This window comes from Taudactylus pleione, unplaced genomic scaffold (assembly GCF_031769625.1).
Source record: "Taudactylus pleione unplaced genomic scaffold, aTauple2 ptg000066l, whole genome shotgun sequence".
In the NCBI taxonomy this organism is placed as follows: domain Eukaryota; kingdom Metazoa; phylum Chordata; class Amphibia; order Anura; family Myobatrachidae; genus Taudactylus; species Taudactylus pleione.
The window spans coordinates 17,060,868-17,074,724 of record NW_028284468.1 but is presented as its reverse complement, the minus strand read 5'-3'; the positions used below and the strand labels follow the sequence as shown (position 1 = coordinate 17,074,724).

Below are 13,857 nucleotides of genomic sequence, written 5' to 3'. Positions count from 1 at the left end.
TATTGCACTACAGGGTCACTGGGTTTAAAATAAATAGTATAAAGCAGTGTGTGATCTATATCACGCCATCACATGCATTATCTGTTTGCTCTCTCTGGAACTGATACATATTAATCCCCTCTCGGGTTCAACAAGTTAACCAACAGTGTGAATGTTTGTACAATTATGCAGCCATAGATATATTAAGAACACAGTGGCAGATCCCGCACATAGCTTGAAATGCCAGCGCGCGCTTCATAGTAACCGCTTCGTCAAGGCGCAATCAACCCTATTTGCACCACTGGCAGTGGCAAGACATCATCTCAGAAGACCTTCATATACTGTTCCACCCCTCTCCAGGACCACTGTAAGCCCTGGGTGTATTGTATTCTGTGGACATTAAGGGGTCTATTTGCTAAGCAGTGTTAGGAGACAGAGTGAAAAGTAATAAGGTGCCAGCCAATCAGCTCCCAACTGCCATCTCACAGGCTGTGTTTGAAAAATGACAGTTGGGAGCTGATTGGCTGGCACCTTTTCACTTTTCACTCTGTCTCCTAACACTGCTTAGTAAATAGATCCCTAAAGCTGTTTTGTACTGAATACTGTGGTCACAGGGATGTACTAACTATTGGGTTTTTGAGTCTGTATTGCAATGTATACTGAGCATCTAATGCAAATTATTCTTGTGGGTGTTATCAGAAATATGTTGTGAGTGGTAGTTTAGACTTTGGTATGTCACTCAGGACCTGAGCAGTTCACTCCCCCCCCCCCCTTCCCCAAATAATTGTTGCCCATTGCCTTCTCTCCTGATAGTTTTTCATTACTTCCTTGTTATTTGAGTATGCACTGTACATGTTACATTTATTTCAAGTTGAGGAACTGGCATCGCAATTCATAATTAGTAATACATTTAAAATGAATACACACCTCAAGTTGCAAATCTCGACTCCTCATAACAGCCATATTCTTCTCCTCACTGAGTTGAGCAAATCTCATGGCTAAGTTATAGTTATCATCCTTCACTTTGATTAACTCATCATTACAGTTGTTTCGCTCTTCCTTCATTTTGTTGTAACGATCCTGAAATGTTACTAGCTCTAAGTTAACAAGCTTTAATTGCTTCCTCTCATCTTCAAGTTGTCTTGAGTTAGCCACAAGCTCACATTTCTGTACTTCTTTTGTCTTTAGCTGCTGCTGCAATTTGATGACTTCATTCATCAGAAACTGTGTGAGAGCTTCATGCCCCTCTTCTACTATAAAAAGGAACAATTGCATGAACATCAACATGGATCTTAGTTTCAAAGTTTCTATATATCATCTTTGTTTGACTCCTGACGCCACAATTGCCCAAAACCTATATCCCAGTGGCATATTACATTTTCAAAGCAGCTAAAGTGTTTAACATGGCTCATCTCTCATAATTTCATTATTTGTCTACAAGCAAGAATAGCATTTCCTTAAGTTAAACATTATTAATATACCTGGAATTAGCAAGTGAGACTCTGCTGAAGGCAAACAAAAGAGCAATAGAGCCAATAATGAGACAGAATCATGCAGTGTACTATACTGGGTGTAAGGCTGAGGCAGCGGGCATCTTTAGTGCCCCAGTGGCAACCATCTCTGACTTGTGGGGAGCCTAGAATGTCACCCTAACGCCTGAAGAGGCGCTCTGTGATGCTTCTTGAGGAGGCACCCGGTACCCGCCTACCTGGTTACTCCAGTCCTTTCTTTATGACATCATTATGTCAAATGTTATGGGGGTGGTGGTGGATGGCACGGGTGTGGAAGTGCCCTGTTATGGCCCTGTACAATAGCAAGGAGTGCAAATTGCATCTACACTTTATCCAGTTAAGCTGGGTACACACTGGAGTGATGTCGGGTCGATTTGCCGTTTCGGAATGACAAATCACCTACATCGCTCAGTGTGTAGCGGCGATTGCGTGCTCCTGCGGTCACTAGCGACGGTTGCTAGGTTTGATGTGCTGCACATCAAACTTAGCGATACCGCTAGCGGCCTATAGTAAGTGAATGAAGGACAGAACAGTGATCATTCCGTCGTTCATTTAATGTGCATCACTTTACTAGCAGTAACAGTGACTAATTCAACCGATGATCAGAGACAAAGAGATGGATTACTTAGTGGTATCTGAGACAAAGTCAGCCAGCGAGTATATTACAAATTCAACTATTAAAATAGCTACAGTACAGATGTGTCCACATACACTTATCCTCATATCGCGTTAAATGGCCCCATTAAGCATGCCACGGACTTAGACACGCCATACAATTTTTTCTTAAAATATGCATCTTTTATCTGTGACTTCAGTTCATACAAATTCATTTGAGACTAAAATACTACTCCTGAGTACCTAGCACTCTTTAAACAAATTAAGATGCAAAATTCAAGAAAAAGTGTAATCTACGTAAAAAGTCAAAGGAGAGAGGTGATGAGAGTGACCTGCGCCGTGCCTCGTACCTGGCATGTTATGCTTAATCTGCAAATTTACACCAATTCTGCTCTCCAACTACATTGCACCAGGCGTCTTGCGCCATAAGGAGCAAAAAGTATAGCTATTATGAGGACACACCTATAGCATAATGTATCAAGCACAATCAGGCATATAACAGTTTCATCGTGATAAGATGACAAATCTACATACCTTATAGATGAAAATACGGAGTCAGCATCAGGGATGGTTTAAGAGAGAAGGGGGCCCGTGTGCAGCCTACTCTGGAGGGACCCCTCCTCTCTGTGGTGCAGTAGACTCTGGCATTGTGCCAGAGTCTTCTGCGCATGCGCAGGTCTCCGATTACATGGCGTCCACACAATGGTCCCGGAGACACTTCTACTGCACATGCGCAAATATTCAGGAAAATGGCAGGTGTGGGGCTCCGGAGAGGTCAGTATTAATAATAGGTGCAGGGTGGGCCCCCCTGGACCCAGGGGCACTTTGTGCACCACACACCCTGCACCCATCATAGATATGCCAGTGGTCAGCAGATTGACAGCTGCAGCTATCAGACTGGTCAGCTCATGCAGTGTGATCTGGAGAGCATTCCCTATTGACTGCATGGAGAAGGCTAGCTTCTATACTAGATGATTGCTTAGATAAATGGTAACAATATATTACACAACTCTATATAGGATCTCCACTGCGCCATATACTCCAGTTTAATTTGAAGGATTCTATATGTCCTCAGATGCGGAGTATGACAGAGCAGAGAGGTCACATACTGTATGATAGTGTTACCAGTGTGCCGTTCTAAGAGGTATTTAATTTTCTTCTCGCTTTTGCTGTGGTACTTTACATTATTGCAGTCATAGAGAATATTGTACTGCTGCAAACTATCAATGGCAATAAGCCACAGAGGTGAAAAACCACCTCCTTGGCGGTGTAGGTTTAGCTTCTGCAGTCAGAGTAACGCTGACTGAAGTCCTCCAGCCATTCATTCATTCTTTTTGATTGCTTCTGCAAATGGTCATACCAAAAAAGTTGTAAATGCACCGTAGACAGCAGCAAAATCTCAGATGAAATCCATCAATCTGGCTGATGTTACTAAACATGCGCAAGCTGAAAGGCAGCACATACGTAGAATACTCACCTGGAGACATCAGACGCAGAACTTTACAGTGCACAACGCCATCCTGAGAAGGAATTATGGGCCCCATTTAATAACTAATGGATCCCATAATTAGTGGTTTTGATTTTGCAGAGGCAGAGACATATTCACTCATGTGGCAATGTTAGTGAGGGCATGGCTGCCAGTGACAGGAGAATGGTCATGATGTGAAAAGGGGAATGGAGAAAAGCAGGAAACCACAGGGTTATGAAAGGAAGGAATGGGGGTCACGCTAGCAAAATCAAAAAGTTGTTATACTGGTCAAGAGCTGAAACCTATACATCACCTGCCCACTTCTCTTCTCAGAACTCAATCTAAAAAAATCCGAGTAGCAGAGTTATGCTGCTGTACCTTCTTCTCAGAGAGATTATGTTAGAAGACACCAAAAACGTCCTGGTGTCTTCTGATTGGCTCTCTCATCCTCTCAGAGAGACTCAACTCACTAAAACAGTCTGACAGCCTCCAACAACTGGCGGCAGAGCTGGAAAATAACCAGCTGGCTCTACCTCTCTGGGAAAGAATAGTGATGCCTATATCATGAAGGCAGAATCGATGCAATCAATATATCATGCTCACTGCATCACTGCAATCATTTACCTATATCAACCTTTGAGTACAGTATAAATAGGTTCAATAAATCAATCTTCCATGTCCAACCACACATTAGAATAGCTTGAAATATTATTTCTTCATTGGACTTCCTTGCAGCCCTATCTAATGGGTTAAATTTTAGTCAATTTAAGCAGAGAAAGCAAATGTCACACTTGGGCGCTATAAAATGTAGCCCCACCTTCCTTCTGGTAACTTCCTGACACTGTTTTGATAAATAATAAAAAACAATGGAGTGCAGGATGTACAAGCACCTATGTCAACAAGATGCTTTCTTTGAAGAGTAACAGAAGAAGCATAACGTGCGTTTTGTGCATAGGGTCATCATTTAGGTCATTTCTTAATAGTGGGTACAATTAGACAAGCATCAGTTAGTAAAGGGACAGGTGGTCCCGAAACGCGTTGGGAGGAGAGGAGGAGCTAGATAACTGCAGCCAGGACAGAGGAACGTGTCAGGAAGGTGGAGGAGGAATCCGGATCAGTCTTCACACCGTTTTTATCTTGCACACTTACTTCTGGGATCTGGTAAAGCAGCCATTCAGCCAATCATTATATTTTATATATTGACATAATTATAAAACCATTTGCTGTTTTTAAAATAATGAAGTTGCTGAATACCTAATTATTTTATCATAGTTCTTGAATGTTATTAAATTTATTCTTGTCACCATTCACAAGTGGATGTTGTGTCATATTGTCACAATAAGGAGATATTGTAAGACGGGTAGCGCTTAGGATTGGATAAATTTTTGTCTATTTGCTTCAGGTGTGGGAACACCTTTTTTCTAATCTTGTGCTGCTCTTCCTGATCACACTTGCAGAGCTTCCAGGTCACCCTCATATATATATTAAGCATCAATTTTATTCCAGGAGACTTGTAAAAATGTTTCAACACACAGAGGCACTCAAATGGGATGAGATTCCAAAGGTGGATGTGGTCAGAGTCGGACTGTCATCTAAATCTACCATTCCTTTGAAAGCTGGCGATCCTTTAAAGGATACGATGGATAGAAAACCGAAGAAGCGATTTAAATAGCTAAATGTGTTCACAGGTGCAATAATTAAGACAGGACTGTGTATGTCGTCATTACTTAGGGTACAGAGGTTTTGGCTGGACAATGATCACAAGGACGCGCTGGACAAGGTTTATTCTGAAAAACTTTTAAAAAAATTGGAAATTATGAAGTTTTAAAGGGATGAGGTGGCAACCCTAGACAGAGTGTTGGCTTTTCTCCAACAGTGAATGTCCAGCAAGTCATCTGATTCCTACCAAACAAATTCAGTTCCTGGGAGTAGTCATAGATACCAGAGATAACAAGTTGACATTCTCACCACACAGATTACAAAAGATACACCAGTTGGTGCAACATTTGCAATATCAATCACTATTATAATTGAGAATTGGCTCAGCCTTTTGGGAACGTTTGCTGCTAGCAATCAGGATAGTCCCATAGGTAAGGTGACACATGCAGCCATTACAACTTCAGCTGTGAAACCATAGTCAATATCCATTAAATCAGAGAGTTAAATTAAGCAATGTGGTAAAGAGATCTCTTGATTGGTGTAAAAATCTGGGACTGGTCAGGACAGGGACACTTCTCTGACAGAACCAATGATGTCATAGTATGCAAGTCTGATAGGTTGGGGTGCCCACATGAATGCACGCACAATACAGGGATTACGGGAGCAAGAATAAAAGAAATGTCATTTGAATAGATGGAAGATGGGGCAGTATAGAAAGCAGTATAAAAGATTCAGCCATTGTTATAGGAGCGTCATCTCAAAATTGATCAGTAGTTGTTTTTATACTGTAAATGGTCAGGGAGGAACATGGAGCATGACATTGATGTAGAAATATGCACCCATTGTGAGTTGTGCAGAAAACAACCTCACATCACTCAGCAAGAAATCTCTCCATCCTGTGGGTCTCAATATCTGTGCTCCAGGTAGTCCTCCTTTAGTCATGGATGGCGTCCTCTCGCTGGTTCAGCATTCTGGCTTGTGTCTTCTTCTGGCAGAGTGTTGCCAGAACTTTGTATTTTCTGCTTGCAGACAGACCCTTTTTATTTTCTTGTGTCTCTGCCATTCACCTGTATTGCCTCTGGTGCCTTTTTACATCCAGTGACTCTGAGCAAACAGCTAAAATATCTATCAATCATCTTTATTGCTTATTCCAATACTTTGTGCCTCTAAAAAAAAATAATCAGCCACTTAGCTGTATTATACCTGTAAAACTTGTGTGCCTTATGGATCCTCCCTAAAGGTGCTGCCTCTTGCTTTCTGTTTATGTTTCCTATAAGTTACATCTGGTGCTTGTTCAAGGGGCTGCAGCCTGTGGAGTGTCAGCAGTGTAGTCAATATACCCTTTTGTTCACCAGTGAAAACCGACACCTTGTTATATTCTGGGCCCCCTGAGGTAAGCAGTGACAATTACTAGCTACAATGAATCAATCATCTCAAAGCATTTTCCTGTGGAAGTCTCTCAAACATTACTCCAAAAGTTCAGAGAACCACAGATCGGTCTAATGGCATCTAGACACAACACCAAAAGGCAGATTTTTTTTGCATGACAAAGGGATTGCAAAGTAATAGGGCTGGATGCTTTCATGAAATAACAGAACTTTCATCTAGCATACATTTTTCCCCCTTGCTCTTAATTTCAAAAATGTTGAAGAAGATCAGATCAGAGACTTTGGAAGTAATTGTAACTGTAGCTTTTTGGCCATGTTGAGTGTAGTTTGTGATAGTCCAGAAAATGTCCATGGAATCACCATGGCCGCTGCCAATTCAAATGGACATGCTGAATCAAGGTCCATTTTTAACCTGAATCCAGTGTCACTGGCTTTGATTGGGAGGTGGTTGAGCAACAGTTGCTCACAAAGAATGGAGTATCATGGGAGGGTGGGGGGTGTATCAAACATTTGAGATATATAAAATGGAGAAGTTACCCATAGGAACCAATCAGCATCTGACTGTCATTTCATAGACTGTGCTAGATAAATGACAGAAGCGGATTGCCTGCTTTAGGCAACTTCTCTGCTTTATCTACAGTATCTCAAAGGCTTGATACATCCCCCTTAGAGACAGTAACTGACATCATGTTACAATCAGGTAAATAATCATCAGGCACATATCACCATTTGGGGTAAATTTGTACAATGGACCAGAAGTAATAAATACACACAAGCAGTAAGAAGGGGCTTAGAGCTCAGTACTTTGAAGGTACAAGTTCATGCTCTCAGTGTTCTTCTACAAAGGAAACTGGCAGAAGAATATAAGATCTTACATCTTTTCAGGGAGCAAAAAGGATTATACCACAAGTCAAATTTGTCCTAGACATGTTGACATCTTCTCCTTTCTAACTAATACAAGATATTTCTGAAATAATCACCATGCAAAGCCTCATCAGAACCTCTGTCAGAAGGGTAGGAAAGTTGATTGCATTTTGATGCATTGAGCCATTTCCTAACCTGTATCAAGATAAAGAGGCACTAATGACAAATCCAGAATGTCTACCTAAAGTCTCAATAGCTTTTCATATAAATTAGGAGATAATACAGAATTGCCATCTTTTTAGCCCTGTTCTACTAATGAGGAAGAATAGCAAATACACATTTTAGAGGTAGTCTGGGCAACCTCATATCATCTAGTTAAGATGAAACAGGTCCATAAGAATAATCAGCTCTTTATTCTCTCAGAGAGTTCTCACAGAGGACAACATGCTTCGAAAGACACCCTCGCCAAGTGGATACATGAAGGCTTATGAAGAAGATGGGTGAGAGGTGCCATCAATTATATGGGTGCATTCTACACTATGTAGACAAAAGTGATTGGACACCCCCACGCAAGCGAAATGCATACCATTGCACACGATTTCCAAATGGCCAATAATGTGGCGGTTTCAACAAAAACACTTCGTAGGGAGAACCATGAACTTGCAGTCCTATGGAAACAATGAATGACACCTGTCATGTTTCCAGGGTAACGCTGGAATGGTATATACTAAACAGACAATTCAGTAACCCGGATGGACTGGCCAGCTCAGAGTCCAGATCTTAACCCCATTGACCTGTGGGACAAATTGGAGCGATGGGTGCATTCTAGGCCGACTCAATCTTCTTCAGTGTCACAGTTGGTAACTGTATTTAAGGCGGAATAGCAAAACATATGGCCAGCTGTTGTCCAGGAACTTGTGGGCAGCTTGCCAAGAAGTGAGTCTGCAGTAATCACTGTACATGGTACAAAGCGCTGATGTCAATAAAACCACGTTGATCTATTTGCACTTTTGTCTACATAATGTTTTAGTGCCTTCATGGGCAAGGAAAGCATCAATAACAGAACCTTTCAAGGCTGCAGAGTGGTCCTCTCCACACACACATTTGTTCAGCATTATATGTTGGATGCTCCAAGTTATCCCTGTCAGATTTAATTTTATGAACTTTGGGAAGTTAGCCCAAAATGCTAGTAGGAATGAGGGTGTGAGGACTGCACAATCTAGTGAGTTCTTTTAAATCACCTAGGCAGATTGTTATCGAAAAGCAGTTTATTTTATAGATGGCAATACAGACATGTGAATATATAATCATCAGACAGATGCGCTTCTTTGCAGGTACAGCATATACAAGTGATGGAATTGCAGCTCCTAATCACCAATCCATGACGCACCAATACAGTTGGAAACATAGATTATATACCCTTAAATATTCCCACCATGTTGGAGCTAGTGGTGGGCAGATTAAGGGCAATAGCCAGATTGTTATAGGTGGGGAAAATTATGTCTGTGTGTGTCCTTCCCTCATGCTGGTTAGTGTTGAGTGTCCTACCACCACTTCAGTTGGTGACAGTTGGCTCCCTGTGGAGCAGGTGCCCAGGAGTCCAATCCAGGGCACCAGCACACAATGACTTTGCTTTAACCCATATTTGAATAAAACACACTATCTGGCAACATTTAAGAATAACTTGTCTATCTTGTAGAACAATTAACTTAAATATGCATTGCATAAAATAACATGCACAAATAGAAACAATAAATAATTATAAACTGAAAGGCATCAAAACAATGACAGATCAGGGTACACAGAAATGGGCTCTGGACCACAAGTGCCTTCATGCTTTAATCGCACCTCACGTTTCACAGAGGGGATACTGTATGTTTTATACTGTAGTGTTACTTTTCCCAAATCTGATTAAACTAACCTAAACTACTCCCATAGTTCGATTCCATGGAGTCATCGAGGAAAATAAATTATCAGCACCAATTTTCAACTATATTTTATATGCGGTTTTGAATTAACTTTTTTTTGCCACTTTCCTGAAATAAAAGATATTGTATTTTTTATATATACAGTCAGGTCCATAAATATTGGGACATTGATAGAATTTTCATATTTTGGCCTCTATTCACCACCACAATGGCTTTGAAATGAAACAAACAAGATGTGATTTAACTACAGACTTTCAGATTTAATTTGAGGGTAATTACATCCAAATCAGGTGAACGGGGTAGGAATTACAACGGTTTCTATATGTGCCTCCCACTTTTTAAGGGGCCAAAAGTAATGAGACAAACTAAACAATCCTAAATCTAACTTTCACTTTTTAATACTTTGTTGCAAATCCTTTGCAGGCAATTACAGCCTGAAGTCTGGAACGCATAGACATCACCAGATGCTGGGTATCATCCCTGGTGATGCTCTGCCAGGCATCTACTGCAAATGTCTTCAGTTCCTGCTTGTTCTTGGGGTATTTTCCCTTCAGTTTTGTCTTCATCAAGTGAAATGCATACTCAATCGGATTCAGGTCAGGGGATTGACTTGGCCATTGCATAACATTCCACTTTTAGCCTTAAAAAACTCTTTCGTTGCTTTTGCAGTATGCTTCGGGTCATTGTCCATCTGCACTGTGAAGCGCCGTCCAATGAGTTCTAAAGCATTTGACTGAATATGAGTATATAATATTGCCCGAAACACTTCAGAATTCATTCTGCTGCTTTTGTCAGCAGTCACATCATCAATAAATACAAGGGAACCAGTTCCATTGGCAGCCATACATGCCCACGCCATGACACTATCACCACCATGCTTCACTGATGAGGTGGTATGTTTTGGATCATGAGCAGTTCCTTTCCTTCTCCATACTCTTCTCTTCCCATCACTCTGGTACAAGTTGATCTTTGTCTCATCTGTCCATAGGATGTTGTTCCAGAACTGTAATGGCTTTTTTAGATGTTGTTTGGCAAACTCTATTCTGGTCTTCCTGTTTTTATGGCTCACCAATGGTTTGCATTTTGTGGTGAACACTCTATATTCACTCTTGTGAAGTCTTCTCTTGATTGTTGACTTTGACACATATACATCTACCTCCTGGAGAGTGTTCTTGATTTGGCCAACTGTTGTGAAGGGGTTTTTCTTTACCAGGGAAATAATTCTTCTGTCATCCACCACAGTTGTTTTCCGTGGTCTTCCGGGTCTTTTTTGTTGCTGAGCTCTCCGGTGCGTTCTTTCTTTTTAAGAATGTTCCAAACAGTTGACTTGGCCACACCTAATGTTTTTGCTATCTCTCGGATGGGTTTGTTTTGATTTTTCAGCCTAATGATGGCTTGCTTCACTGATAGTGACAGCTCTTTGGATCTCATATTGAGAGTCGACATCAACTGTTTCCAAATGCAAATGTCACACCTAGAATCAACTCCAGACCTTTTACCTGCTTAATTGATAATGAAATAACGAGGGAATATCCCACACCTGCCCATGAAATAGCTTTTGAGTTGATAGTCCCATTACTTTTGGCACCTTAAAAAGTGGGAGGCACATATTGAAACTGTTGTAATTCCTACACCGGTCACCCGATTTGGATGTAATTACCCTCAAACTAAATCTGAAAGTCTGCAGTTAAAGCACATCTTGTTTGTTTCATTTCAAAACCATTGTGGTGGTGAATAGAGGCCAAAATCTGAAAATTCTGTCAATGTCCCAATATTTATGGACCTGACTGTATATATATATATATATATATATATATATATATATATATTTCCACACGCATCGGCACTCTCCTGAAATGTATCCAGCAACTCCCAATCCATATATACCACTGACACAAACAAGCTGCGGCACTCGGAATTTTCAAAAATAGTAAATCTGTATTCAATTTACATTTATGACATCACCAACGTTTCGGGACGCACGTGTCCCTTTGTCAAGGTTCAAACACAAAAAAAGTTTTGAACCTTGACAAAGGGACAGGTGTGTCCCGAAACGTTGGTGGTGTCATATATGTAAATTGAATACAGATTTACTATTTTTGAAAATCTCTGAGTGCTGCAGCTTGTTTGTGTCGGTGGTGGTGCATTTGCCAATGCTTATATGTATGAGATAGAGTACAGGTTATTTTTGACTAACCAGTCTTTTAAAATAGATTTTTTTATACTCGTTATATAGATGATATCCTTGTGTTGTGGGCAGGTGAGACAGATGACTTTGTGTCTCTCATGTCAGCCATCAATACTATGGATAAGTTTACCTTCACTTGTGATGAGGATTCTGTTAATTATCTAGATGTGAAGATCTCAAGGGTGAATTCTGGTTTACTTTAGTTACTTGTTTATATACAAAACCCACTGATATGAATGCCCTGTTGCATGCTCAGAGCTTTCATCCTTTGTCTATGAAAAAGGGTTTGCCATTTTCCCAATTTATTAGAATTTGGTGGGTTACTACAGATGAAGCTCAAGCTAAATCTGATATCAACATCATGTTTGCTAAGTTTTTAATTAGGGGTTATTCTAGACATGCTCAAGAGGTTGTGTCAGAGTTCAGCCGGGGATCGGCCATCCCTTACCGTCCCACCGGCTACCTCTGACTTCCCGGGCAGTCGGGCGGTTGGTGCGGCGACGTGGGAGGTGCTGAGCATTCTCCCTGATGCTGGTGTCTCGGGCGGCCTGGTGCGCGGGGATCGGAGTTCCTGTCATGGGCGCCGCCATGACACTTCCTTCTCTGACTATCCTTCCTTCCCTGACAGTCTGGTCGGTCAGCTGACGCTGTGGACCACTCAGTGGGCTTCCAGGGGTATATATCCGACTCCTGTGTATCAGGTAGTTGCCTGAACAACCATTGTCGCTGCTAGTGTTACTAGTGGTCTCTCGTTCCAGGTTCCCTTGCTTCCAGTGATCTATTCCTGTGTGCAGCTATATCATTCATCTCACCAGTGCTTTACCATCTCAGCCTCTGTGCAGCTATTTCATTCATCTCAGCCTCTGTGCAGCTATTTCATTCATCTCATCAGTGCTTTACCATCTCAGCCTGTGTGCAGCTATATCATTCATCTCATCAGTGCTTTACCATCTCAGCCTGTGTGCAGCTATATCATTCATCTCATCAGTGCTTACCATCTCAGCCTGTGTGCAGCTATATCATTCATCTCATCAGTGCTTTACCCTCTCAGCCTGTGAGCAGCTATATCATTCATCTCATCAGTGCTTTACCATCTCAGCCTGTGTACAGCTATACCATTCATCTCATCAGTGCTTTACCATCTCAGCCTGTGAGCAGCTATATCATTCATCTCACCAGTGCTTTACCATCTCAGCCTGTGAGCAGCTATATCATTCATCTCATCAGTGCTTTACCATCTCAGCCTGTGTACAGCTATATCATTCATCTCATCAGTGCGTTACCACCTCGCCTGTTTGCAGTATACCTCCATTCCACCAGTGCGTTACCACCGCCGCCTGTGTGCAGTATACTATCTATTTCACCAGTGCTTTACCATCACAGCCTGAGTGTAGTTATACGTACCCACCTCTCCAGCGTCATAATCTCTGGCTGGCTCCAGTACCACTACCCACCTCATTACTGGACTCTGTGGTCCCTACCTACGTGTTACAGTATTGCACCGCGGTGCACTCTTTCTAACCGGCAACCCGGTAGAGTGTGTCCGCAGTACACACTTCCTTGTACCTCAAGTACAGTGTCCCTACGTGCCCCTTACTGGCACATACCCTTTGGGCCATGAGTGTTCATCTCTCCTTTATCCCGCGGGCTTTGGTCACCTAGTCAAAGGACCGCGACCTGCTTACGAGGTGCAGCTGAAGCCCATATCCCGATTGGTGGGGTCACTGGCGAACACCATCTCGTGGGTTAGATTCCGCACCTTTGACTAGTCTCGCCAACGACCAAGACCCGTGGATGCAGAGGTCGTACATTCAGGCCCCTCACCTCAGTTTCCTCCCGCAGCCTCAGGCCTCAGCTTCCAGAAAACCGCCTCCCAGCGACAGGTTGCTAGACAAAAGTTTGCGTTTCTTCCCCGTTGTGAGTGTCTGAAGAAGAATTTAAAACCTAAACAGTCTTTGTTCCCATTTGTTAATACTTTTTCTCCAGCTAGTCAGGTGGTTCGTAAACTTCTAAAAGGTTTTGGCCGATCATCAGTTCTGATTCTAGTATACCTTCCTTGAACAATACCTTCCTTGAACAATACACGCTTAATTAATTGTTATAAGCGTAGCAGAAACCTGAAAGAATGGTTGGTTAGAAATTAAGTGACAGATAGAGTGACTATACAGTCACAGCATTTTTTATCCAGACCTATGGGCTGTTATAGGTGCACAGGTTGTGTCACCTGCCGCCACCTAGAGATAGGCACTTATATCAC

General features: G+C 41.9%; 1 protein-coding gene across 2 annotated transcripts in view; it reads right to left on the bottom strand.

Annotated features, from left to right (window-relative positions):
- CARD11 (caspase recruitment domain family member 11) overlaps positions 1–13,857 on the bottom strand; it is a 210,774-nt gene that overhangs the window by 136,340 nt on the left and 60,577 nt on the right. For both annotated transcript variants that reach the window (XM_088466877.1, XM_088466879.1), the window contains exon 4: positions 907–1,229. In XM_088466877.1, coding sequence (XP_088323003.1) covers positions 907–1,229 — 323 coding nt within the window. The remainder of the gene's footprint in view (positions 1–906; positions 1,230–13,857) is intronic.